This window comes from Pelodiscus sinensis, chromosome 4, assembly GCF_049634645.1.
Source record: "Pelodiscus sinensis isolate JC-2024 chromosome 4, ASM4963464v1, whole genome shotgun sequence".
Classification (NCBI taxonomy): domain Eukaryota; kingdom Metazoa; phylum Chordata; order Testudines; family Trionychidae; genus Pelodiscus; species Pelodiscus sinensis.
Window position 1 is genome coordinate 126,933,783 of NC_134714.1, and position 24,682 is coordinate 126,958,464.

General features: G+C 57.1%; 1 protein-coding gene across 1 annotated transcript; it reads right to left on the reverse strand.

The window, feature by feature from the left end:
- Positions 1 to 513: 513 nt before the first annotated feature.
- CARNS1 (carnosine synthase 1) lies at positions 514 to 24,682 on the reverse strand. Its single transcript, XM_075928525.1, has 10 exons — positions 24,492 to 24,682; positions 17,272 to 17,290; positions 15,978 to 16,230; positions 15,247 to 15,336; positions 12,284 to 12,771; positions 11,767 to 11,965; positions 10,811 to 10,896; positions 8,925 to 9,156; positions 6,428 to 6,699; positions 514 to 3,757 (listed from the first exon to the last, which is right to left on the reverse strand). The coding sequence occupies exons 2-10, from the start codon at positions 17,272 to 17,274 to the stop codon at positions 2,522 to 2,524; spliced, it is 2,859 nt and encodes a 952-aa protein (XP_075784640.1). The 5' UTR covers positions 17,275 to 17,290; positions 24,492 to 24,682; the 3' UTR covers positions 514 to 2,521.

Genomic DNA, 24,682 nt, shown 5'->3' on the forward strand with positions numbered 1-24,682 from the left:
AAGGAGCCTAAGGCATCAGGTGACCTGCTCGTTGTCCAGAATGGCACTGGAGCTGGGGCATCCCAGGCTGCCCCCGATTTTGGAGTGGGCTCTGAGAGGAGTGCTGAGACAGAGGGGCGGCCCAGGAGGTGGAAGGGCACTATAGGCTCTGTCCAGCCCCAGAAGCTGCTGGAAATTCAGGGCCCTACAGAAGGCCAAGCACGTGACCCTCGTGGCAGCGCTGGCCTGGAGAAGGCTGGCAATCCTCTTCTTTGCTGCAGCTCCTCCGGTTGAGGCCCAGGAAGAGGAGGCTCTGGGACGGAGGGAGCTGGGGCCCAGGTAGCCCCAGAGGAACTGTACCGTGGCTCCCATGGTGCAGGAGTTGCAGGAAGAGCACAGGGAGGCAGCTGGCGATTTCTTCTCATTTCTCTGCAGCTACTGGCTCGCTCTGCGTCCCATTCTTCTTTGGCTGCTGAATCTTCTTCCAACCCTGTTGTGGCTCAGGGTGCCAATAATGCCTCAGGGACCCACATATTTGCACATGGCATTTTATTGGGGTGGGACTACTTTCTCTGTCTGCTGCCAGTTACAGAGGCGGCAGAAAGACACATAGGTGGGGAGTGTCATGAGGCACTCCAGCCCATGTTGACAGGGGGACGGGCTTGCTTATGCCCCCATCCTTGGGTACCCTGACATGGGGTGCCATGGATACAGGCGCCATGGTGATGTCACTTCGTGTCTCCTACCTTCCTCCCTGGTTCAGGGCCTCTGCCCCTTTAAAACACCAACTTTCCAGATGCTCCTTCTCTCACTGATGATGTCATCACCTCAGTGACCTCACAATCTCTTGCTGTAACAGCAATGACATCAGTCAGGGAGGAAGCAGAAGGAATCCATGAGCCCTTAAAGAGAAAGAGAACTTGACCCACCATCCTTTACCTCTGAGTCTCGCTTCCTTCTACTTTTGCTAGTTTGTTAATAGTGGGTGACAGGGGCTGCACACACTGGTGTGTTATTATGGAAAGATCTCTCTGGTATTGTAGGATTACTCGGGGACACTAGCGCTATGCACACTGGTATATTATTGTAGGGTCTCTCATGGCGCTGCAGATTGATTTACTTATTACAGGGTCATTTCAGCTGTGCTTTCTGGTTTGTTACTGTAGGATCACTCTGGGACACTAGGACTATGTGCACTGGCTTGTTGTTATTGTGGAGTCTCTTAGGGCACTGGCTTGATTATTAGAGGGTCACTTAGGAGTGCTAAGGGCTAATTAGCCCAACGGTTAATTATTGTAGGATCACTCCCAGGCACTGGAGCTCCATGCTGGTTTGTTGTTGCAGGATCACTCAGAGGCACTGGGGTTGTGCATCAGCATCCTTCCAAGCTCCTGGGGGGTCAGGCTTGTTAGTATATGGTCTTTATCCTTCTCTGGGGCCAGGTCTGCTGGTTCATTAGCATAGGGCTGCTTTGGAGCCCTGTTATTGCTCATTAGCATGGCTAGGACTCCCTTCACTCTGCAGCAGTTCAAACACTGGGGCTGCAAATCAGTGTCGGATGCAGGGGGTTAGTAGGTTTCCTGAGGAGGAGTTTGCATCGGGTGTGTTATTACACGGTCAGGGCTAGGACTTTGCCCACAGTTGTTGGTTATTGTAGAGCTGCTGAGCATGGGCGGGGTTGCATGCGGTGGTTTGTAACCGGGTGGGTTGCTGACAAAGCAGGGGGGTTGCATGCTGAGCTTTTGTTAGGGTAGGATTGCTGACAAGCACATGGGCAGGCGGTATGGCAGTTGGGTTGCTGGTAAGCGCCAGAGGGATTGCGGAGAGTCGTTTGTTTCTGTAGGGTTACGGGTGAGCAGGGAGGGAGGGGGTAGCAAACAGTGCCTTGGTAAGGCAGGGCAGCTGCGGAGCATGCGGGGAGGGAGGGGAGAGCGCAAGGCAGGGAGCACGGAGCACGTGGACAGTGGAAGGCCCAGATCCTCAATCCTTCCACTCTGCCCCCTCCCTCCATGGCTGAACAGGCTCCCGAGCTGAGTTCATGCAGTTGCTGGGGATGCTTGGCTTGATTGCAGGAGCCAATGGGTGGGGGCGGGGGGACACCTTGCTGGGGCAGGAGTCGGGGAGGTCTGCTGCAAGGCCGGGAGACAAATGGAACAGATCCCAGGCAGGGAACGAGGCAGCTACGGGAGGGAACTGAAACGGGGGGGGGGGGGGAGCTTGAGGAGCCCCAAACGGAGTAGGACTCACCTCATGCTGATGAAATCCCACGTCACACATACACAGGCATGGATCCTACTAGAGAATGACACCGGGGGGCACCGAGCTCCCTTTTGGGGGGAAGGGGCAAGCACTGGAAAAGCCCCCAAAGCCACTGGGATACAGAGGAGCCACATAAAGCAAAGGCCAGTGCCCCAGCTGATGGGGTCACACCTGGAAAGGGGAGGCAGGGGGCCGGATCTGAGCCCAGCAGGCCCGAGGGGAAGTTGGGGGAACAGGACAGAGGCAGCGGGGGTGGCCCCCTCCCCGGGGGGCTCCCTGGGTGCTATTTGAAGTGGGAGAGGAAGTGGGAGACGGGGTAGTGGGGCGAGTCGATGCCCAGCACTTGGCAGACACCCAGCACCTTCAGGCAGGCCTCCTGGCGGCTGGCACTAGCACAGGCCACATTGCAGAAGGGCTCTTCGTACTCCCGGGCGACGAGCTTGTCCTCCAGCAGGTTGAGGCGGATGACGCCGCACTCGTGCAGCGCCTGCAGCGTCTCCACGCTGGCGGTGGACTTGAGGGCCTGCAGATGCTGTGACACCACACACATGACGCCCACCAGGTGGGTGTGGGGCTGGGTCCGGGCAGGCAGCCGCGGGGCCACCCCGCAGGCCACCATGACCGAGGCGAGCATGATGTCCACCCCGTAGATCGCCTGGATCCAGTCGCGCAGGTAGAAGCCGCCCATGCGGGGGTTGATCTCGATGAGCTTGGGCCCGGCTGCCGTCAGCTTGAGCTCCACGTTGAAGACGCCGTCGGTGAGGCCGCAGCCCAGGCAGCACTGGTAGGCAGCGCGCACGAGCTGGGCCTCGCGGTCGGGTGCCAGGCAGGTGGGCATGCTGGCCGCCGTCTCGGTGAAGCGGGGCACGCAGGTGGGCCCGTTGTCGGAGACGAAGGCGGCCAGCATGCGCCCGTCATAGATCACAATGTCCACGTCGTGCTCTGTGCCAGAGATGTACTCCATCAGCAGCATGGCGTTGCCCCAGCCCAGCCCAATGCCCGGGTGATCGGTGTCCTCCCGCAAGTCCTGGGAGATCTTCTCGAAGTGCAGGTGACACTGCTGCACGTCCTCCACCAGCTTCACCCCCACGGCGCCCGCCCCGTACTCCAGCTTCATGACCCCGGGGAAGGAGAGGTGGCGGGCGGCCCGCTCCACGTCCGCGTGGCTCTCCAGGTGGCAGCAGGGCACGGCATAGAGCGCCGCTGAGGCCCAGCCAGGTGGGACTTCCTTGCGTCGGCGCAGCAGGTGTTGGTGGGTGCGGCTCTTCTGCTTGGCCACCCGCATGGCGGCCACCGGGCTACAGCGCAGGCCCAGCTGCTCACATACCAGGGCAGTCAGCACCATGCAGTCGTCCCAATAGGAGAGGCAGCCGTCCAGGTGCAGGCCCCGCTCCCGCACCAGCGCCACCAGCCTCTGGGCATGCTCCTCGTCCCGCTTGTGGTCCTTGGTGTCGTAGTGGATGAAAGTCTGCACCAGCTGCGAGGCAAAGTGGTTGGGGTCCGACTCCACCAGGTGGATCTGGAGCAGAGGGAGGGGGACACAGAGAAGGGATAGGGGAAAAGATGTAGAGAGGAGAGAGAGACCAAACATGGGTTATTAAGGCCTGGGGCAGGAAGGGCTCCACGCCCCCCTCCAGGAGCTGCAAATATGGGATCGTCCTTGAGGATGGAGCCACAGCCTATAGCAGGATGCAAACGAACTGTGTCCAGAACTCAGGAATGGGGGAGAAGGAGGAAGGATCCACACATGTCTAAAGAGGGATGGGTCCGTGTGTGCCCCTGCCCCCGAAGGGCCTGGGGAGGTGATGGTGTGTCACGTGTCCAGGGAAGGAGATGGAATAGTTCACTCACACCCGTGCCACGTGTAGAGTGGGGAGGGGGGGCAGAAACAGAATGGTCCACTGACTTACAGCCAGGCCTCCTACGGTAGAAGGCAGGAAATGGGACGATCCACTAATGCCCAGGCCCAGTTCAGTGGTGAGAAAATGGAACAGTCAATTGACACCCAGGAAGGGTGGGGGATGGAGAATGGGGAATGGTCCCCTTGTGTCATGGGGTGAGGTGAGAAGATGGAATGGTCTACTCGTGCCCAGGAGGGATGGAGTACACTGGGAATGGTCCACTTGCGCCCAGGCCCCATGGAAGCGGGGGGGGAGAGAAGATTGTGTGGTCATAGGCATTGTGGCAAGAAGATGGACTCGTGCCCCCCACATGGGGTATTCCTGGATCCCAAGGCAATAGGAGATGGGACGTTCCATTCAGGCCCCGGGGGGAGGGGGAAGCATGAGAAAGCCCCTGTTCATGTCTGCCTCTAGTTGTATGAGGAGCTTTGGGAAGGGGCCAGCACTGAGACAGAAGGGTGCTCAACCTGGCTGCTGGGCACCACCCTGGCACAGGGGGTCAAACCCCACAGAAGCAGCTTGGGGCTGCTGCCAAGAGAGTAGATGGGTTGGGATAGTACACGGGAGTGCCTGCAGCCTAGCAAACCACACGCAGCATCAGTGCAGGGATGCGGGGCTGTGCCTTCCTCGCAGCCAGTGTGCCTGGGCTTTTGGGGAGTGGGCCGAGTCAGCTCTGCGCTGGCCTCAGGAGATCATCAACTTCAGGAGCTGTCAACATCAAGGCTTGAGCGTGTTGACTCTGGATCCTAATGATATCGGTGTGGACATTTAATTACCCTTGCACGAAGGGTCCACTCTGGAGCCCAAAGACAGCAACGCTATTAACTATTTCACTGCTGATCACTTTTGTAGGAATGTCCTACCATTCCAGGCTGTGGGCAGAATTTCCCACCTCCCCCTTCCTTCTCCTGCCACTAGGACTGAGGATGGGCCAAGCTACTTGCCCCTGGCTCCCACAGTGGCTTGGTGCTGGGCTGTGGGATACAGACTGTTCCATTACACCGACTGCAGCAACCATCCGACTGTACTTGCATCAGTTCAGTATTTGGGCTGGAACCTAATTTTTTTCTGTCTGGGATCAAGCACTTATCTCCTCTCCCCCAGCCCCTGCCCTAGTACTTCTTCCCTGGCTAACACTCAGTTCCACCCTTCCCTGTACCCAGACTGCCTCCAAGCAGAGCAATGGGGGGTATGGTCTCAAAGGAAGTGACAGCGAGAGCTGCAGGCTGCATGAACTGTTCCATTGATTTGAAACTGAGAGGGGTTTGTGCCTCTGAAAGGCACACATGGCCCAGTGACCCTGGGGCTGCAGGCGAGGCTGATAATGGATCCGATGATGGATGGACAGCCAGGGGTCAGAGTAAAGGTGATTTTCTCATCCAGAGACGTTATAGGGCTCCCCATTGTGCCCCATGATGCATTTCCACCCCCTCAGCAATGAGGGTCTGAACTGTAGCCCTAAGAAATAGAGCTGGAGCAGCCACCTGCATAAAAGTAACCATGGTTAATACTCTGGCAGATGTCCTTTCCAGTTCAGCACCCCACAGAGCCTGCCCCCAATTACTCTCCATATTGTACCACTGCCAGAGCCCCAGCACCTACTCTGCCAAGGAGTCAGCACAGATAATCCCTGGTTCACCATAGGAGAAGGACTTCCTTACCCTGGGGGGTGGGATAGCTCAGTGGTTTGAGCATTGGCCTGCTAAATCTAGGGTTGTAAGTTCAATCCTTCCAGAGGCCATTTAGGGATTTGGAGCAAAAATTTGTCAGGGATGGTACTTGGTCCTGCTGTGAAGGCAGGGGACTGGACTCAAGGTCCCTTCCAGCTCTAGGAGATAGGCAATCTCTATTATTATATAAGAATTTTCCCCTCCCCCTGGGCTGTGCTTGGACAGCCCCATCGCAGAGGTTGGGTGCAGTTTCTTTTCAACTGGGATGCAGGGCCAGCCCCTTTGTGCTTGGAATGTGGGGGCGGGTAGTCAGGAGATATCCCCATGGCTGATATGTCAGAAGGGGCTGGCTGAGATGCAGGGGGAAGCAATTCTGTGGTTGGGATGCTGGGAGCTAGCTAGGATGTTGGGGGAGGAGGCTGAGAGGACACCCACAGCGGCTGGAAAGTGTGTGCGGATGAATTCCCACTCTCCTCAGTTGGCTTTGTCTTTCCCAGTGCAGGCCATGCCTTGGTGGCTCAGACACATTGCTATGGAGAGCCATCTCCTTTAGCCTTGCTCCATGGCAGGGGGCGGGGGCTGCGCTGGGCAGCACAGGGCCCAGTTTCTGCATCTTACTTTTAGCCCGTAGGCCCTGGCAGCCTCCCAGACGAACTTTTTGCTGACTCCTCCGGCCCCGATCACCAACACATGCTTCCCCTCCATGATGTGGCACTGCGCACGTCGCAACATTGTCTCCACCAGGGGGCGCGAGGACTCGCCTGCCGGCATCCCCACTGCCTGGCCCATGGACTCTAAGAGAGCGCAGGTCTCCAGGCACAGCTGAGAATTCATCTCCAGGGCCACCAGCTGCAGCATCTGCTCTGATGAAGTCAGGAGGAAATCCACGCCTGCAATAGGAATAGCCAAATCCAGGGAATGGCCAGGATGGGCACACAATAGCAGCCAGGTCCAACTAGACAGCAAGACACAAATTCAGAGACCCTGACCATGGGAATTGCAGGAGGAGTTAGATCAAGCACATTTATGGATTCCAAGGTCAAAAGGGATCCCTGTGATCATCTAGTCTGACCACCAGTAGAGGAGAGGCCACAGAACTTCATAGAATATTAAAAACGAAGGGATGGAAGAGACCGCAGGAGGTCATCTAGTCCAACCCCCGCTCAAAGCAGGACCAACCCCAACTCAATCATCCCAGCCAGGGCTTTGTCAAGCCAGGACTTAAAAACCTCTAACAACGGAGATTCCACCACCTCCCTTGACAAGCCATTCCAATTTGTCCACATCCTTTCTGGATGAAACACTTCAGTTGTGGCCTCACCAGTGCCGAATAAAGGGGAATAGTCACTTCCCTCAACCTGCTGGCAACGTTCTTACTAATGGTCTTCATTACCCTTCTTGGCAACAAGGGCACATGGTCATATCCAGCTGCTCGTCCACTATAATCCCCAGGTCTTTTTCTGCACAACTGCTGCTAAGCCAGTCACTCCCCAGCCTGTAACAATGCTTGGGATTCTTCCAGCCTAAGGGCAGGACTCTGCACTTGTCCTTGTTGAACCTCATCATAAATCTTTTGACCCAATCCTCCACCTTGTCTATATCACCCTGGACCTTATCCCTACCCTCGTGCCACAGTTTAGTGTCATCCACGAATTTGCTGAGGGTGCAAACCAACCCATCATCCAGGTCATTAATGGAGATGTTGAACAAAACTAGCCCCAGGACCAACCCAGGGACATTCCACTTGATACCAATTGCCAACTAGACATCAGGCTGTTGATCACTACCCATCGAGCCGACAATCCAGCCAGCTTTCCATCTATCATCTAATCCATTCATCCAATCCATACTTCTTATCAGCAAGTTAAAGAATACCATGGTATTCTTTAATCAAAAGCTTTACTAAAGTCAAGGTATATCATATCCACTGCTTATATATCCACTGCTTGTATATCCATCCTCAAAAAAGGGGGTTTTGCGCAAAAAGGAAAAGTCCACACTGCTTGGTTTTGCGCAAAAGCAGATCGGAAGAGAGTATGCAAATGAAGCACAAGAAAATGCTAATCCATTCTTCATTTACATTGCCTCTTCTGGCAAAACTCATATAGTGTAGACGTAGTCTCTCATAATACAGGAACAGGTCAGTGAACCTGAAAATTGGCAAATCCATAACTGATACAAGGAAATACTTATTCTCAGTTGCTCTGTGGAACTCACTGCCCCAAGATCTCAGTGAATCCAAAAGCTTAGCAGGAGCTTTTGAAAGAGGCCTGGACATTCACCCAGCTGAAGAAATTATTCCAAATTATGTTAGACTTTTCCCTGTCTAACACCTTAAAAAGATTCACATGGGTGATTTATTCCAGAACTACCAAGTAGGGGGCTCCTTGCCCAACTAGTTCATAATAAGGTGGGCGGTTACTGTCAGCAATGGGATACTGGGCTCTGGGCATGCCTGTGTAGCTATTAGGGTTGCCAGGTGTCCGGTGTTCAACCGGACAGTTCTTTTTTTGTGCCCTCTGTCCAGTAAAAAAAAATGCAGAAAATACCGGACATGTGCAATACCCTGTATTTTCTGCTCTTCTGGCTGGGCGCCCGACGGAAGCCTGGTGGGGGCGGAGGGAGTGGCGGAGGAGGCGGGGCAGCAGTTGATTGTTTTATTATAAAGTTTCCATTCAGTGTTAAGCATAGTTGCGGTGGGTGAGTTTTTTTTTTATTTTATTTTTGCTCTTCAAATTTTTAGCATGTGTGTTCGGTATTTTTTGGGAAACCATCTGACAACCCTAGTAGCTACAGGTCTTTCTGAGGAGCCCAGCTGGCCAGGGAAGCCCTCCCTGTGAAGGTGCCGTCCTTCCCTGTCTCTACCAAGGGCAGCAGCACCCTGATCCTTTACCAGACCACGTGGCCAAAAAACTAGGGCCAGGTCCTTTATGCTGGGCCAGCAGAGGGCTCCTTTCGCCTGTAGCAAGGGGTCTCTATGGGGCTGAGGCAACACAGCCAGCTCTGCCCCATCCCTCCCAGAGGACGAACAGGAGGAGCCTCTGCTCCGAATTCTCCCTGTGAATCTGTGACTTCCCCTAAATAGTTAATGGCAATGATTGACAGGGCAGCTCACCAATCATGTCAGTCTGGGCCTGGCGGCCTCCCCGCTGTTCCACTGACAGCCCCGCCTCCATCTCCAGGAAGGCCGTCATAGCGGCCTCAGCCTTATGCTTGACCTGGGCGTGGATGGCCGCAAGTTGGGCCTTATCTGTCATTCCCTGCTGCCGCAGGCTGCTCTCCAGACTCTGGGGCACCGTGGCCTGGTGCTTCAGGGGCTTATCAGCCCGCCCCACACTGCAAACCACCTGGGGGAGGGAGAAAAGCAGGCACCATGAAAACCCCCCACCTCCACACACACCCCTGCCACCACATGCACTTGGAACTGCCTATGAGGTCATCTAGCGAGCAAGCTGCATGCTAGCCAATCAGTCCTTCCCTTGCCACACTGTTCCACGAGCCCTGATTGGCTGAGGTTCTTACCTCCCGCTCAAGAAATGGAACGTACCATATGCAAAGGTGGACAGAGGGAAAACGTGAGACAAAAAATAACCCCAGCCTAAGGTCAGCGGCACACATTGCAGACAGAAGGGCAAAGGTGATTTTATGACCTTTGACCTCCACCTGGCCTGGGTTCAAAGGTCACAGGTAACAATGGTGATGAGGTTTTTCCATGATGACATTTTTGCTCATCATTCATTTGACATCCATGACTAATGTGGTACAAAAACCAATGTAAAGTTCGCTCTAACTACCCATTGCCCTGAGCCAGCCAGTCGCCCATCTGGGTCAGATCGGAGCCAGCACCCCCTAGAGAGGAAAGACCCCCATGCCCCACTCACTGCCTCCCTGAGCCAGACACTCCCCGCACCCTTGAACCCGACTGGAGATGGTGCCCCCTTGAGAAGAAAAGTCTCACATCGCATTCCTGGCCCTCCTCAGCCAGCCAGTTGCACCCTGCTTGGCCAGAGCTGGCACCCGGTAGAGCAGTGGTGGGCAAAGCATGCGGCCCATGGGGTTCTACATGCAGCCCAGAAGACATTTTATTTACTCTTGCCTACGATTCTGCTGGTTTCCGTCTGCCTAGTTGTTTTCTTAACGAGCATTACTAAGGTGACACACACGTAAAGCAAGGGCACGTGAAGTGAGGTGCGTGCTGACTGCACACGACGACTGTGAGGGTACATCTAGACTACAGGCTTTTGTTGACAGAGGCTTTGTTGACAGATACTGTTGACAAAGAGCATCTAGACTACATCCAGTTCTGTCAACAAAGCAAGCCACTTTGTCGACATGAGAGTGTAGACATAAAGGACAGTGTAGCTGCAATAACGCCGTCTGTCGACAGAACTCTGCTGACAAAAGGCGTTATTCCTCGTAGAATGAGGTTTACCGCTGTTGACAAAATTCGGCGGTAGTGTAGACGTAGGTATAATTTTGTCCCTCCACTTTTGTCGACAAAACCCTGTAGTCTAGACACCATCTGAGAGCTGTGCACTTCCTACATTCTCCATTCAAGGTGCTGCCATGGTTCAGTTGGCCAGGCCGCCAACAGCCTCCAGAGGCCCCTGGGCAAAGAGGGGGGCAGTGCCACATGTTTGCAAGGGGCGTGGCCTCAAGTGTAAGGGGTGGAGCCAGGGCGAGCCCCCACCCCCGGCCCTTAGAGCCTTCAGGTGGTGATTTAAAGGTCCCGGGCTCCAGTCACCACAGTAGCAGTTGGGAGCCCCAGGACCCTTTGAATTGCCAGGTCCTGGGGCAACTGCCCCATTTGTTCCCCCTGCTCCCCCACCCCCGTCAGCAGGCCCGCAGTTGGCGCATCCTACAAAATTCTAGGTATGCAAGCACCATTAGCAATACTACCCTATCCCCAGGAGACCACCTTGATTACAATGGGGCTTGGGGCCCAGCCAGCTGCATTGGCAGGGCGGGCTGAGGGGCACGTATTCACGGGTGCCCCGTTACCTTGCTCAGCAGAGGCTGGTCACCCCAGGATCTGCAGACGACAGTGCAGATCCGGATCGCCAGGTCAGGCCTCGGAGATGTGCTGCCTGGGAGGGGCGAGGTGGGGAGGAAGGGTCAGAAGGACCGGAAAGGAAAGAGGGGGAAACGGGACAGAGAGAGCGCGAGGTGGAGGATAAAAAGGGGAGGAGAAAAAGAGACGAGGTGGAGAAAACAAAGGGAAGGCATGGAAGGGAGAGATGAGTCACAAATGAGGGGTGGAGGAACGCAGCAGGGCAGAGGCGGGAAGCAGAAAGAGATGGAAAGCAGCAGCAAGGGGGGGCAGAGAAAGAAATGGCATCGGGATTCATGCAAATCAGCTGCACAGAGTGGTGCCCTCTGTCCTGAGGGATTCTGGTAGGGCCACCACTCCCTGAACACACGGCAGCTGTCCCCCACGGCCCCAGGGGACTCTGGGATTTCAGTACGACAGCTTGTGCCCCCCGGCGCAATAGGGCAGTGGCAGCCAGCCCAGGGGATTGTGGGAATTCCAATATGGCAGCCCCCCTTCCTTCCCCATGTCCCAGGCTAACACCAGCTGCATCCTGATTTTTCCCTCCAGATCTCGACATGGCGCCATCTCCAAAGGCCAGGCCAGGGCGGGGGGGAGCGCCGTGCCTCGTGGCAGCTGCTGGGGCAGGTGACGAGGCGAGAGCCTCTCCAGCCAGGGGACCCCAAGTAAGGGTATGTCTACACTACCCCGCTAGTTCGAACTAGGAGGGTAATGTAGGCATACCCCGCTGTTTCGAACCCCGTGCAGCGCGGCTACACGGGGCACGAACTAGGTAGTTCGGACTAGGATTCCTATTCCGAACTACCGGTACACCCCGTGTAGCCACGCTGCACGGGGTTCGAACCAGCGGGGTTTTAAAAATGGCGGTTCCCCGCTTATGCAAATGAAGCCCGGGAAATACCCTTACTTGGCGAGGAGCTGCCAGGGGACTCGAGTTGGGTGAGCCGGGCGGTGGGGATGAAGGCCTCCAGCAGGGCACTCTCCTCCTCTTCCAGGGTCTCCAGCAGCACCAGCATGGCCTGCAGCACAGCAGCCTCCTCCGTCTTGGGGTGGAAGGTCACGGCGTGGGCCCCGCTCCAGCGCCAGCCCGAAGGCTTCACCACTACCTGCAGGGGGTGACAGTGCACCGTTCAGTGGGGCCAACCATACCCAGCCCCACAATAGAGCCTCCCTGCCCCGGGGGACCCCTCCCATCCCGATCCCTACCCACAGGATCTCTCCTTTCCCCTTGGATCTTCCCTTCGAGAGGGGCCCCTTCCTCAGATGTAGGACCCCTTTTAATTCCCGCTGCTGGATGTGGGCCCCCCCCTCCACAGGCTCACCTACTTCTCGGGGGTCCACTCCCATTGCTGGATCTATGCTCCACTCCAGCTGGTTCACCTGGCTGCAGGGCCCTGGCCCCCCCTTCTCTCCTGCAGGCTCACCCGGCTGTAGGGCTCCATGGCACGGCCCTGTAGGAAGCCCTCGATCTCCTCCTGGATGAGGTTCTCTTGGCCCTCCTTGCCGCTGAGCTCCACCATGCGGACAGAGCGCTCGTCGGTCACGTCCCGCAGTGGGCGCGGCCGCTTGAAGGTGAAGGCCAGTGTGGGCGGCACCCCCACCCGGGCCCGCTGGTCCAGCAACTGGCGCGTCAGCAGCTTGTCCTCCAGCAGGCGGGCCAGCTCCCCCGAACCCCCCGTGGGGCAGTCCAGGTCACGAGCCAGCTCCCCCACCGACTGCCTGTGCTCCTTGCACAGCCCGAAGGAGCCCAGGAAGTAGGTGACGCGGCGCGGGGGCGAGAACTCGTCCAGGTAGGTGCGCCCGCCCAGCTCGAAGGAGACGGCCTTGGACACCAGCAGGGAGGACTCGCCGGGGTGCTGCTCTGAGGGCACCTTGGCCAGCCAGCTGGGCGACAGGCAGAGCAGCATGTTCCCTGGGGGGAGAAGGGAAAGGGGGTGATGGTGAAGGATGGGGGAGCAGAGAGGAAGACAGCCTGTTCCATTACATCGCCAGCAGAAAGGCAGGGAGCTGCGATTTATACAGCTATGAATTGACCTTCCTTTACGCAGGGGTGGGGAACTTACGTCCCGGGGACCAGATCCATCCCCCAACTCACCTGGATCCAGCCCCTGAGGCTAAGGGATGCCCCCCCCCCAGCATTGGGGAGCACGGGCTGGTGCTCAAGCCTGTTGTTCCCCCACCCCAGTGGACCTCCTCCGCAGGGCTGGAGCACCAGCCCCCTACTTCCTGCCCCGACCCCCCCGAGTTCCCGCTAAGGTGTGCACCTGTGCAGCCACGCACAAAAAATTCTTCCCCCGCCCACCTCCTCTGGAGAGCTGCACAGCAGCACTCGCACGGCTGCTCCGGCGGGTGGGGCCGGCTGAGACAGCATGTGAGGGAGAGCCACTGGGACCTGCCATGTGGCTGGTGGGGAGGCCTGGTCTGGCTGCTATGTGACAGAGGGAGCCGGGGCCTGGTTTGGCAGCTGAGGGTGGGAATGGGACTTGCTGCATGACAGGGTGGGGGGAAGGAGCTCTGCTCCGGTGGCTAGGAAGGTGTGTGTGTTGATAAATTGGGTGCCACGGTGGCACGCATCCAAACCAGTGCACATGACCTCAATATTGGTGCACAAGCCAAAACTCACACCGTTCATGGTTGGAAAATCTTAGAGGCAACACTTCCTCCACCCCAGCCTGCTCCTGCAGCCCCACTCCACTCCTGCACCCTACCACCCTCCTGGACACACCAATCCCCCAACACGCTCCTGCACCGTCACTTCAGCCCACACCCCACACCCACTTCCTGGCAGTTCGTCCCACACACTCCCCGTCTACCTTTATCCAACCCTCTCCATATCCCTCCCCTACTGCTCTTTGTCTTATCCACCCTCCTCTGGCCTACATACCCTCCAGCCCCTCTGATCCTAGACACCCTCTGGTTCCTCAGGCCTCCTCCCCTCTCTGCTTGGGCCCGGGGGTAGGGAGGCAGGTCATTGAGAGCACAGGAGACCGAGTGCCCCTGCTCTCAGCGCCGGTGCCTGGCACCACCGCAGCCAGGATCAGCCATGAGTGGGGAAGTCCTGTTCAGCCCCTGCAGTCCCAGGCTGGAGTAAGTCCATCACTCTGTGGAGCTGGCACTTGGCCTCCTCTCAGAGCAGAGGGGACGGGGCGCTCAGCGAGGGCAGAGCCCTCAGAGCACGTAGCTGCCCAAATCCTTCCTGAGTCTGTGCACAGTCCAATTTTTCAAAGGCTGACAACCTGACCAAATTTGGCTGCATTTCCATAGGGCCAGCAAAAGGCAAATCCCTGACGAATTGCAGTTAAGGGGCCAAGCATCTAACAAAGCCAAGATGCTCCTCAGCAGCAAATTTCCTGCCTGATGTTTTTGCATACCTCTCCTGCATGGATTTCCCTAAAACTCCTCCCCTCTCAAACACTCTGTACGTGATGTTTTTCTAAACTGATTTTTGTACCTTACTCTGTGTGTGTGCGTACTTGTCCATATTGGTTTACGTGCAGAATCGAAAAGTGTAATATATGTAAGTGTTTCATTGGGCCCCAAACTCATTTTTTTTTACATTTTGGTTCCTTGAATGTGTTTTTCCAGAGCCAACAGCGAACAGAAACATTTGTTAGTCACACAGCTCTAATGAAGAGACTTATGTTTCCTTTTTGTAAACCAAAAAAGGAAGGAAATTCCTAGATTAAAAATGTTGTTAACCCAGAATGTGGATGGTATAGAGCCACTTGAATGGGTGTTGTTAGAAAACCATAAGTCAATTTTTTTTCTTCCAGCTGGAGTGAGGAATTGGAAGACTTAAGAAACACGTCAGAAAGTCAATTAATAAACGCTTGCATTTAGTCACTGCTCTGCTGCTGCCCAACCTTAACTCTGCTCCCAGTGAAGACTGGGGCTTGGCAGGCTGGCTTAACGATCAGAGGATGGTGGCCAGGGTGGAATGCTAAAACATATGCTGAATTCAAGTACATAAAAGACTGCTGCAAGGAAGAGGGTGAAAAATTGTTCTTGGATAGAGCAAGACACGATAGCCTTAAATCACACTAACGGCAGTTTAGGTTGGACATTAGAAAAACTGTCTAATTGTCAGGCACAGTTTAGACAAACAGCTGTCAGGGATCGTCTAGTTATGTCTTAGTCCTGCCTTGAGTGTCGGGGCCTGGGCTAGATGGCCTAGTGAGGTCCCGTCCCGTCTCTTTGGGGGTGGGGTGTCTGAGGTAACACTAACATTCTACATTTTATTACAGTCCCCTCAGCTGTCCCGGGGTGACCCCAACTGAGCCCGTCAGCCCAGGCATTCAGGGCAAGTGGCACCGAATTCCCAGCCATTCCTGGGCAGGAGAAACTTGCAGCCCATGGGCACTGCAGGGATAGAGGCTGTGGCCCTCACCTGGGCACTGAGAGCTGCCCTCCAGCAGCACAGACAGGTACGAGGTTGGGGATCCCAAGATGCAGATGGTCACATCCACTGAGCTGAACCCTAAGAGAGACAGGGGAGGAATTAGCGTCCTGCCGCTGCACCCTGGCGCTAAGGGGTGCCATGTGATTGTCCTCCATAACCCAGCCCCGTCTCCCAGCCTGGTGCTAAGGGATGTCATGCACCTGTCCTCCATAGCTCAGCTGTGCCCAGTCTACAAGCCCAGCACTAGGGGGCGCTATGCTGCTGCTCTCCTCACCTAGCTATGCCCCACCTCCCAGCCCAGCACTAGGGGGCGCTATGCTGCTGCTCACCTCACCTAGCCATGCCCCACCTCCCAGCCCAGCACTAGGGGGCGCTATGCTGCTGCTCTCCTCACCTAGCTATGCCCCGTCTCCCAGTCCAGCACTAGGGGGTGCTATGCTGCTGCTCGCCTCACCTAGACACACCCCACTTCCCAGCCCAGCACTAGGGGGCGCTATGCTGCTGCTTGCCTCACCTAGACGCGCCCCACCTCCCAGCCCAGCACTAGAGGGCGCTATGCTCTGCTTGCCTCACCTAGCCATGCCCCACCTCCCAGCCCAGCACTAGGGGGCGCTGTGCTCCCAGATCCCCCTGGGTTGGGGCCACAGGAGAGGGCTCTGCCCCCAGCCTTGTGACCCCCACCCAGGAATGGTGGCACCCCTGGGAGAGCTGGCATGCACCTGTTCGGGGCTCCTTGGTGCGGTCGACTGTCTCTGGCAGCCCCTCCTGCTGCAGGGTGCATTGCAGCAGGTCGTAGTAGTAGGTGGTCCAGGCGTGCACCTGGGTGTCCTCCGGCGAGCACTTGCAGTTCAGAGACACATCCTGGCGCCAGGAGGGGCGTGGAAGGTTGAGAGACATCAGGGAACCCTGCTCAGCCCAGTCCAGCTCCTTCAGGGTCAGGGGTTGATCCACATTGATCTGATCCAGAGACAGCTGCAACGGAGATGGGGGCTGGGAGGGCGAGCCCTGGTGCTTCAGGGCACGGCTCTCCCTGGGGGCAGTGCTGGGAGGGTGAGCGCCCGTGCCCAAGAAGTGGATCCAACTTAGGGGCACTATGGATCTGGCTGGGGGTGAATCCCCACAGGGTGAGGCATGTGCCAGCTGCCTGGGGGCAGCAGAGGCCAGGGCAGGAGCTGGTTTTCAAACAAAGCATCTCTTCTCCTCCCCAAAGGGGGCGGGTCACGTGGAGCCCGAGCTAAGCAGCTTGAGGAGCAAGGCTGTAAATAGAGCAATCCACCAGGGTCAGTGAGCTGGGAGGGTAGGAACAGAAACGAAGGGATGGTGGGGGGGGAGAGATTTTTGCCTCACGCTGGCACCCCCCACGCGTCTTCTTCTCCACCACACACCCAACGCAAGGCCTTGCCAGAGCTGTTGTGCAACAGCCCCCTGGCCCTGCACAGCTGGGGCTCCGGTGCTGTGAGCTTCCCCACAGCAGTGCCCTGGCAGCCCTAGGGCCAGAAGACTGATGTTGCTCATGGTGCTAAGGTTACTGGATCCCAGTCAGGACTAGAGGGCCCAGAGGGGGTGGCTGGTGACGTGGGGAAGGGCAGGGGGGCTGGCTGGGGGAGACTCAGACTCATAGACTCCAGGGTCAGAAGGGACCATTATGATCATCTGGTCCGACCCCCTGCACAGTGCAGGCCACAAAATCTCACCCACCCCTCCTAGAATAATCCTCTCACCTATATCTCAGATATTGAAGCCTTCAAATACTTTGAAGACCCCGAGATGCAGAGATCCTCTAGCTGTGATCTGTACCCCATGCTACAGAGGAAGGCGAAAAACCTCCAGGGCCTCTGCCAATCTACCCTGGAGGAAAATTCCTTCCCGACCCCAAATATGGCGATCAGCTAAACCCTGAGCATGTGGGCAAGACTCATCAGCCAGACACCCAGAAAGTTCTCTATAGTAACTCCTATCATCCCTCCATTGACCTATTTCCCACTGATAATGAAATGAGTGGGACAAACTCACCATCTTGCCAGCAAAGAGGCTGCAAAAGAAAGAGAGAGAGAGAGAGAGAGATTGGGACCAGTCTCATGTTTCCATGGACAATGAGGTACAGCCTGTCACCCATTGCCAGCAGGCGCCAACTGCATGTGCTGTTCACCGCTCCCCAGCATACACTGCACCTCACCCACTCAGTTGGGGCAGATCCAGCATCAGCCCCCCGCACCCACTACTGAATTCCAGGACTGGGACAGCTGTGCCATGGATCAGGGAAGAGAGGCATTGGCAGAGCTGTGACCCTCCCCGCCAGCAATGCTCCCTCTGATTTTCATCCATGCGCGGAATAAATGTTATTGTGTGCACTGAGGCATGTGCGGATGTGCACCACCAGCAGAAACAAACCCCTAGCTGTGGGTGCTCTGCTAATCAGCCAGGCAGCATTTGAATCTTTCCCAAGAAACCGCACAAGCATACAGCTTACAGGGAACACTGCCCCATGGCATTTTGGGTACGTTGCCCCTGTTCTGAGGGTCAGTGATGGGGCATTTTGGCCAGGGGGCTGCTTTCCTGTCTGGGCCCATGTCCCAGCTGCTCCTCACAGCCACTGAGCTGCGACATCCCCAGCGCCTCAGGCAGAGGCGGATTAAGCTAATTCCCAACCCCCTCTTGCTGGCTCAGCAGGGGCTGCAGGGCCCCTCCCCGCCCCACTGGCTCTGAACTCTCCCCGGGATGCAGCTGAGGAACCAGAGCTCCCCCAACCCCAGCATCCCAAGAACCCAGGAGTCTGAGGCTGGTGTCACACCCAGCTGGTGAAGCAGGATCATCCCCAGGGGGCAGGGCTGTGGCCTCTATCCTTGGAACAGGGTGAAGGAGCCTTGAGAGCAAGAGGCTGCATCTCTGGCACATTCCTCATTCCCTGAGCTGGGCACAGGACCCAGGAGTCCTGAGCCATGGCCACCAGCAGCTCCCTCCTGTCTGGTCTGTTCCCCGGCAGCTGCCGTGCCCAGCAGAGCGATGCCAGGCAAACGTCTCCCCACTCTCCTCCGCCCCCACTGGGGAGGGTCAGGTGGGCTGCTCCTGGGCCAGTTGTGGGGGGCTCTTCTCAGCCAGTCCCTGCCCTTCACCTGCCAGGGACCATGCCCAGGGCCTTTGGACTGGAGCTGGGACACTGTGGAGTGCTGTGCTCCAGAGAGCGAGGTGGGGAGCCCAGTAGGGGGCGCTCTCCCCTCGCAGTCAGTGCTACCCGCCACACCCCAGGGCAGCACTAGGAGGCGCCGTGCCACAAGATGCCGCCTGTTGGACAGACACGGCAGCCCTGTCCTTTGGCGTCAAGGGTCCCATTTGGACAGGAGTTGAGGTGTCCTAGGCAATTCCATTCTGCCTCCTCAGACGTCTTCCCACTGCCTCTCCCGCACAGGCGTGCAGCCGCACGGCGAGGGGTTAATCCACTCCAGACCCCACCCCAGAAGCAGCAGCATCTTGGCACGGGGTGAGGAATTCCCTATATACACAAAGCCAGGCTCCACCCCAGAGATGGCTGCATCACAGCACCTAGTGAGAGACCCTTGCCATGCTCATAGCAGAACTCAGAGGGGGTTAGGCCTGAGCTTCCCAGAGGGGCACAGGGATAGGCATACACGAGGTGAACCCCTCTCTTCTCTGCCCCCCTCCCCTGTGGGATTAACAGGGATGTGCAGCTCTGGCAGGGGAGGGTGGGAATCTCCTTACTGGGCGCCCTTCCCTCCCGCCCTCCATCTGTCTCATTCCCTGGCTCCCAGCCCCCAAAAACAATCATTGGGCACAGGGATGAAAAACTGGATTAAGTGAAATTAAATGAGGGGCAGAGACAGTTCGTCCCCAGGGACAGGCTGGGGGCAGCCCCTCCCTGGTGGGACTGGACAGGAGAGGTCTGGGGAGAGAGATCGTCACTATAGGGCCCATATGCAGCCAGTCAGCCAGCGCAGCAAAGGCTGTGCGTCCCTAGCCAAGCCCTGCGTTCCCCTCCCCACCCCCTGGGGCCTGTGAGAGGCCAGGGCTTTGTGGCGAGCTTCAGGCAAAGTGCCCCATGAGCCAGGATTGCCCTCAGGCCACGGGAAGCAGCACGCACTGGCTCCACCCCACCTGGCTTCCATCAGAGTAAAAGGCAGGGCCGTGGCACCTCCACACAGTGTCTGTGCAGGCAGGATGGGCACTGGACAGGGGCTGCTAAGCTGGAGAATTCCCATCAGCTGGTTGTTGTCTGCCCCTCTGCCGATGCCACCCCCTCGCGCTATGCGGTGCCAGTCCCTCCGTTCCGGCCGCTCCTATGCCAAGCGCCATGGTGCTGCCAGGAGGTCCCTGGCAGGCCAGTGAGTGGGTACCACCGCTAAGTGGATCACTGGGACCGATGACGCCCCCTCCTGGGCAGGTTGTATCCTCCCCTGCGGGAGGGGGGCCTGACTGGGTGACACTTGGGTCCCACATGGGGCTCTGCAGGAAGGTGCCTCTGTCGCTAGTATCAGCGTCCTGGGCAGCTTTGATTTCTGCCCTACCCCGTGAGCCAGTGATGGTCTGGTGCCAGCCCACATCAGTCCATGGGAGTCAATGGAGCCAGCCACCATGTCCCCGGCTGTAATCAAAACCAGCATCACTCCACTTGAGTCTGTGCCTGCTTGTAGCAGCTGTGACTCCAGCCCCACATGTTACAAACAAACCAACCCCAGGCCACCTGGTGTCACTGCCGGGGCGCAAGTGAGCAAGCCCCCCTCACCCATCCCCCAGTGCTGGGACAATGACATACAGCGAGCTCCCTTTCCCCTGTTTACAATCCCCCCCAGCGTCTCCACACGAGGGAGCAGATGGGCTGGGGTCCAGCTCACAGCACTGGTGGAACTGGAGTTCCCATTATTCCAGCGGGGCAGGAGGGGCTTGCGCTGAAGGGGTTCGGATGCAGGACACCTGGCTCCAATGCTGAGTTCTGCCACGCAGCCTCCCTGTATGACCCTGGGCAAGCCCCTTACATAGCCCTGCCTCAGTTTCCCGCAACAGAGCAATAATGAGCCTTTGGCCATTTTGATAGTAAACACTTCAGGGCAGGGACTGTCTCACTGTGTGTCTGTGCAGGGCCTGGTGTGACAACAGGCCCTAGCCTTGGTGTGAGTCTGTGTCTGCAGCACTTGGTGTGACAGGGCCCTGATCTCAGCTGGAGCACACTAGGGATGTGAACGTCTAACCAGTTAACCATAAGCATCACCTTACCAGGTGATGTTGTCCAGTTCCAATTAACCAGTGGGGGCTGGAGCACCACCCTGATTGCCACTGGCAGGGGGCTGCTTCAGCCCCCCAGGGCCCAACGCTGGTGGAAGGCATACCAGCCCGGATGGAGCATCCCCTGTCCATGGTGGGCCTGGCCTACGCATGCCCCAGCTTGGCTGGAACACCCCCCCACCTGTCCCTCTTTAATCAGTTAACCATATACAGTAAACATTATGTTTAACCAGCTAACCAATTAAAAGGGATCTTACATCCCTAGAGCACATACATGCTCCCATCACACAACGCATACGTTGACCTAGAAGAGCGCTGTTTGTTCTGTAAAGAAAATTTACACTGGGAGGCGGGAAGGAGGAGGCGGGGGTGTGTGTGTGGAGAAGAGGAGAGGTGTCAAAATGGCACCAACACTTCACTTTAAAGAGAACCCAGTTTAGACTGGAGTTTGAGATATTCACACTCAAGTCAGGAATAAGTTTCATACAGGCCTGGCCGAAGAGTTTGCGGGGCCCAAGGCAGCATGCTGTGTTTGGCTGAGCCGCACGGCCCCCAGCCAGGGCAGCGAGTAAGCGGTTGGGTGAGCAAGGCTGGGATCTGGGCAGCGTGGGGCCCTGAATGTGGGGGGCCCAAGGCAACCGCCTTGCTCAAAGGCCAGGCTTGGTTCCATAACTTCTGATAGTTAGAGCCCTGCACAGATACAAAAATTGCATCTGCATCTGCAAATGGGAGCCACCAATATTCGCACTGACATCCACAGATGCGGATACCCACAGATATAAAGCAGATATCCATGGATTTGCAGGACTCCATGGATATTTTCCTTAGGAGATGGATAGTTAAGAGGTATTAGTCAGCTTTGGAAATTACAACCTTGACTTCAAAACAGACTCAGTTATTAGCATAAACCTTGATGCCAAGGGCTAGGAAGAAATGGCTGATTCCATAATCCTAACGGGCGATAATAATTTCCCCAACTCCACCAGACGGGAGATTGCTTAGGGATCATAAAATAAAGCAGTATTTCTCACAGACAGGAACTCACTCTATCGTGGCACAGAGAATCAACCAGGAATGTGGGATTGTTCCCCAGTGTCCCAAAATTCATTGAGAAGATAAGTCTCCTGCTGGTAGGGTGAGGAGAAAGGCTCTAAAATGTGACCCAAAGAGTCACATCATCAGCTACCTGAGTCTACACAGAGACTCAGATGGAAGAACTGGGAGCTGCAACCCACCTCCCCAGTGTGAGCAATGTTCCCTTTAATTTTTTCCATTTGTGTGAAGAATAAATGTTGTTCTGTGCACTGACACACATGTAGATGTGCACCACCAATGGAAACACATGCTGCCAGCTGTGGGCACTCTGCTAATCAGCTGGGTGGCACCTGAATCTCTCCTGGGTGGCCATCCAAGTGCTCGGCTTACAAGGAACACAGCGTGACCAGTACAGCTGTGCCTCCCTGAGTCTGCAGAGAGCCTGAGACCACCGCCCTAAGCAGTGTGAACCGCCCCCAGCGTAACCAGCCTGGCAGACATGACCCGTCCCACTCATTTCATGGGGTACTATCTGAGAAGACACAGCTCAGTGCTGGCACTTCTGTGGGACTCTGGGACACAGCTGGCAGCATCTGGGGAACGCTGGCTCAAGACAAGGGGCTGTGCTGGTAGCTCTGTTGATTTGTTTCCCACCCACGGCCCATCTGCCTTCCAGCCTCTCCGAGGGTCTGTCTACACTGCAATGTTAGTTCGAACTAACGGACGTTAGTTCGAACTAACATTCATAGCCGCTACACTAGCGCTCCGCTAGTTCGAATTTGAATCGAACTAGCAGAGCGCTTAGTTCGAACTAGGAAAACCTCATTTTACGAGGATTAAGCCTAGTTCGAACTTACTAGTTCGAATTAAGGGGTGTGTAGCCCCTTAATTCGAACTAGTGGGAGGCTAGCCCTCCCCAGCTTTCCCTGGTGGCCACTCTGGCCAACACCAGGGAAACTCTATGCCCCCCTCCCGGCCCCGGACCCCTTAAAGGGGCACGGGCTGGCTACGGTGCCCATGCCAGGTGCAAGCCTGCCAGCACCCAGCCAGCAGATCCTGCACCTGGCACGGCACAGAGCCACCCACCCGATGTCCCCCAGCCCACCCCCTCTTCCCGGGACCAGGCTGGCGGCTCCCGGGAGCTTGCCCGGGACCGCAAGAGGCGGGCACCTTCCTGGGCTAGTGCAGACATCGTGGACCTCGTCCACGTTCTCCGCACTAGGCACAGGAAAGTGTCCGTGTAGGGCAGGAGAGCTGCCAGCCTGGCCACCCAGGAGCAGTTGTGCATGAAAATCAAGGGGGTCCGCTGAGACCCCCGACCCTGAGCCCTGAGCTTACAATGGCCGTCCTGGGTCAGACCAAAGGTCCATCTAGCCCAGTAGCCTGTCTGCCAACAGCGGCCAACCCTAGGGACCCTGGAGGGGATGGACCGAAGACAGTGACCAAGCCATTTGTCTCGTGCCATCCCTCTCCAGTCTTCCACAAACTTTGGGCAGGGACACCACTCCTACCCCCTGGCTAAGACTACTCCATGGACCCAACCTCCATGACTTGATCTCACTTCCCTTTAAACTCTGTTCTAGTTGTAGCCTTCACAGCCTCCTGCAGCACGGAGTTCCACAGGTTGACTCTTTGCTTTGTGAAGAACAACTTTCTGTTACTAGTTTCAAGCCTGCTACCCATTCCTTTCCTTTGGTGTCCTCTAGTCCTTCTTTATGGGAACTCAGGAAGAACTTTTCTGAATGCACCCTCTCCACCCAACCCCTGCTTTTAGAGACCTCTATCCTGTCCCCGCTCCATCTCCTCTTTTCTAAGCTGAACAGTCCCAGTCTCTTTAGCCTCTCTTCATATGGGACCTGTTCCCAACCCCTGATCATGTTAGTTGCCCTCCCCTCTCCCAGCCTTTCTCTTCCCCTCTCCCACCTCCTTTTCCCAGTCTCCCCCAGTTTTGTTCAATAAAGACAGAGTCAATGTTGGAAGAAACGTTATCTTTATTTTGTACATCAATAAGAAGGGGGGCTAGGGAAGGGTAAGTGGAAGGAGGTGAGGGAGGAATGGGGTACGAGCCCCCGATGGGGAGGACTGGGCTGGCTCTGCGGGCTTCTGGGGGTGGAAGCTCTCCTGCAGCCCCCCGATTGCCCCCTCTCCCCAGATGGCCGAGTGCTGTGATGTGCCCAGTGTGGGTACTCCGGGCAATCCAAGCCAGGACTGCTTTGCAAGCGGGGCACCCCTGAGAACTGTCTGTCCGGGGTGGGGGTCGGGACCCTTTAAGCGCAGCCCTCGGCTAGCCTGAGACAGCAGCTCCACGCTCTAAGTCCTCCTCTGATGCCCTGCCGGCACTGCTTCCGGCCAGCCTTAACCCCGGTTCAGGGTCCACTTAATGTGGACTTGCTAGTTCGAATTAGCAAAACGCTAGTTCGAACTAGTTTTTAGTTCTAGACGCGTTAGTTCGAATTAGCATGGATTCTGCCTGAGACTGCGGCCCCCAGCAGGCCTCCCCCCCTCCCCACAGCCTGGCCAGGGGCGCAGCGCGGCGGGTTGTGGAAAGTGTGGAAACCCAACGCAGCATCTCCCGGCTCCGCACAGCCCCGACCCCCCAGTAGCTCCCCACCCCGCGTCCCCCCCCCCCCCCGGACCCCGCGTCCCCCCGGCCCTCACCCAGACCCCTCCCAGCGGCCCCCGCAGCTCCCACCCCGTGTAGGGACCCTCGACACTCCCCTCCCGGCAGCCCCCCGCCCCCAACCCCTCCAGCCAGGCGACTGGTGCCTGTGGGAGGGGGTCAGCGGGGCGGGGCGGCCCCCGAGAGCTACCACGAGCCACCTCCGCCCCCAGCGGCTCCCCTGAACCTCCAGCCAACGCCCCCGCCCCCGCATCCCAGCGCCCCCCATCCCCTCCGCAACCCCCCGCCCAGCGCCCCCGCCTCGCCATCCGCGGACAAAGCGGGCCCGGCCGGAGGCTCAGACCTTCCCCGGTGCAGCCGCGGGTCCCGCTCGGTAGCTTCTGGCAGGCGCCGGGTAAGAAAGAGGCGGCCGGGAATGTCCCGGGATTAAGGCAGGCGGCTTTATATAGAAACCCAGCCGGGGCATGCCCAGTGCGCCGCGCCCGGCCGGGCTGGGGAACCAGTGTCCAGGGCCGCGGCTGCTAGTGCCAGGGA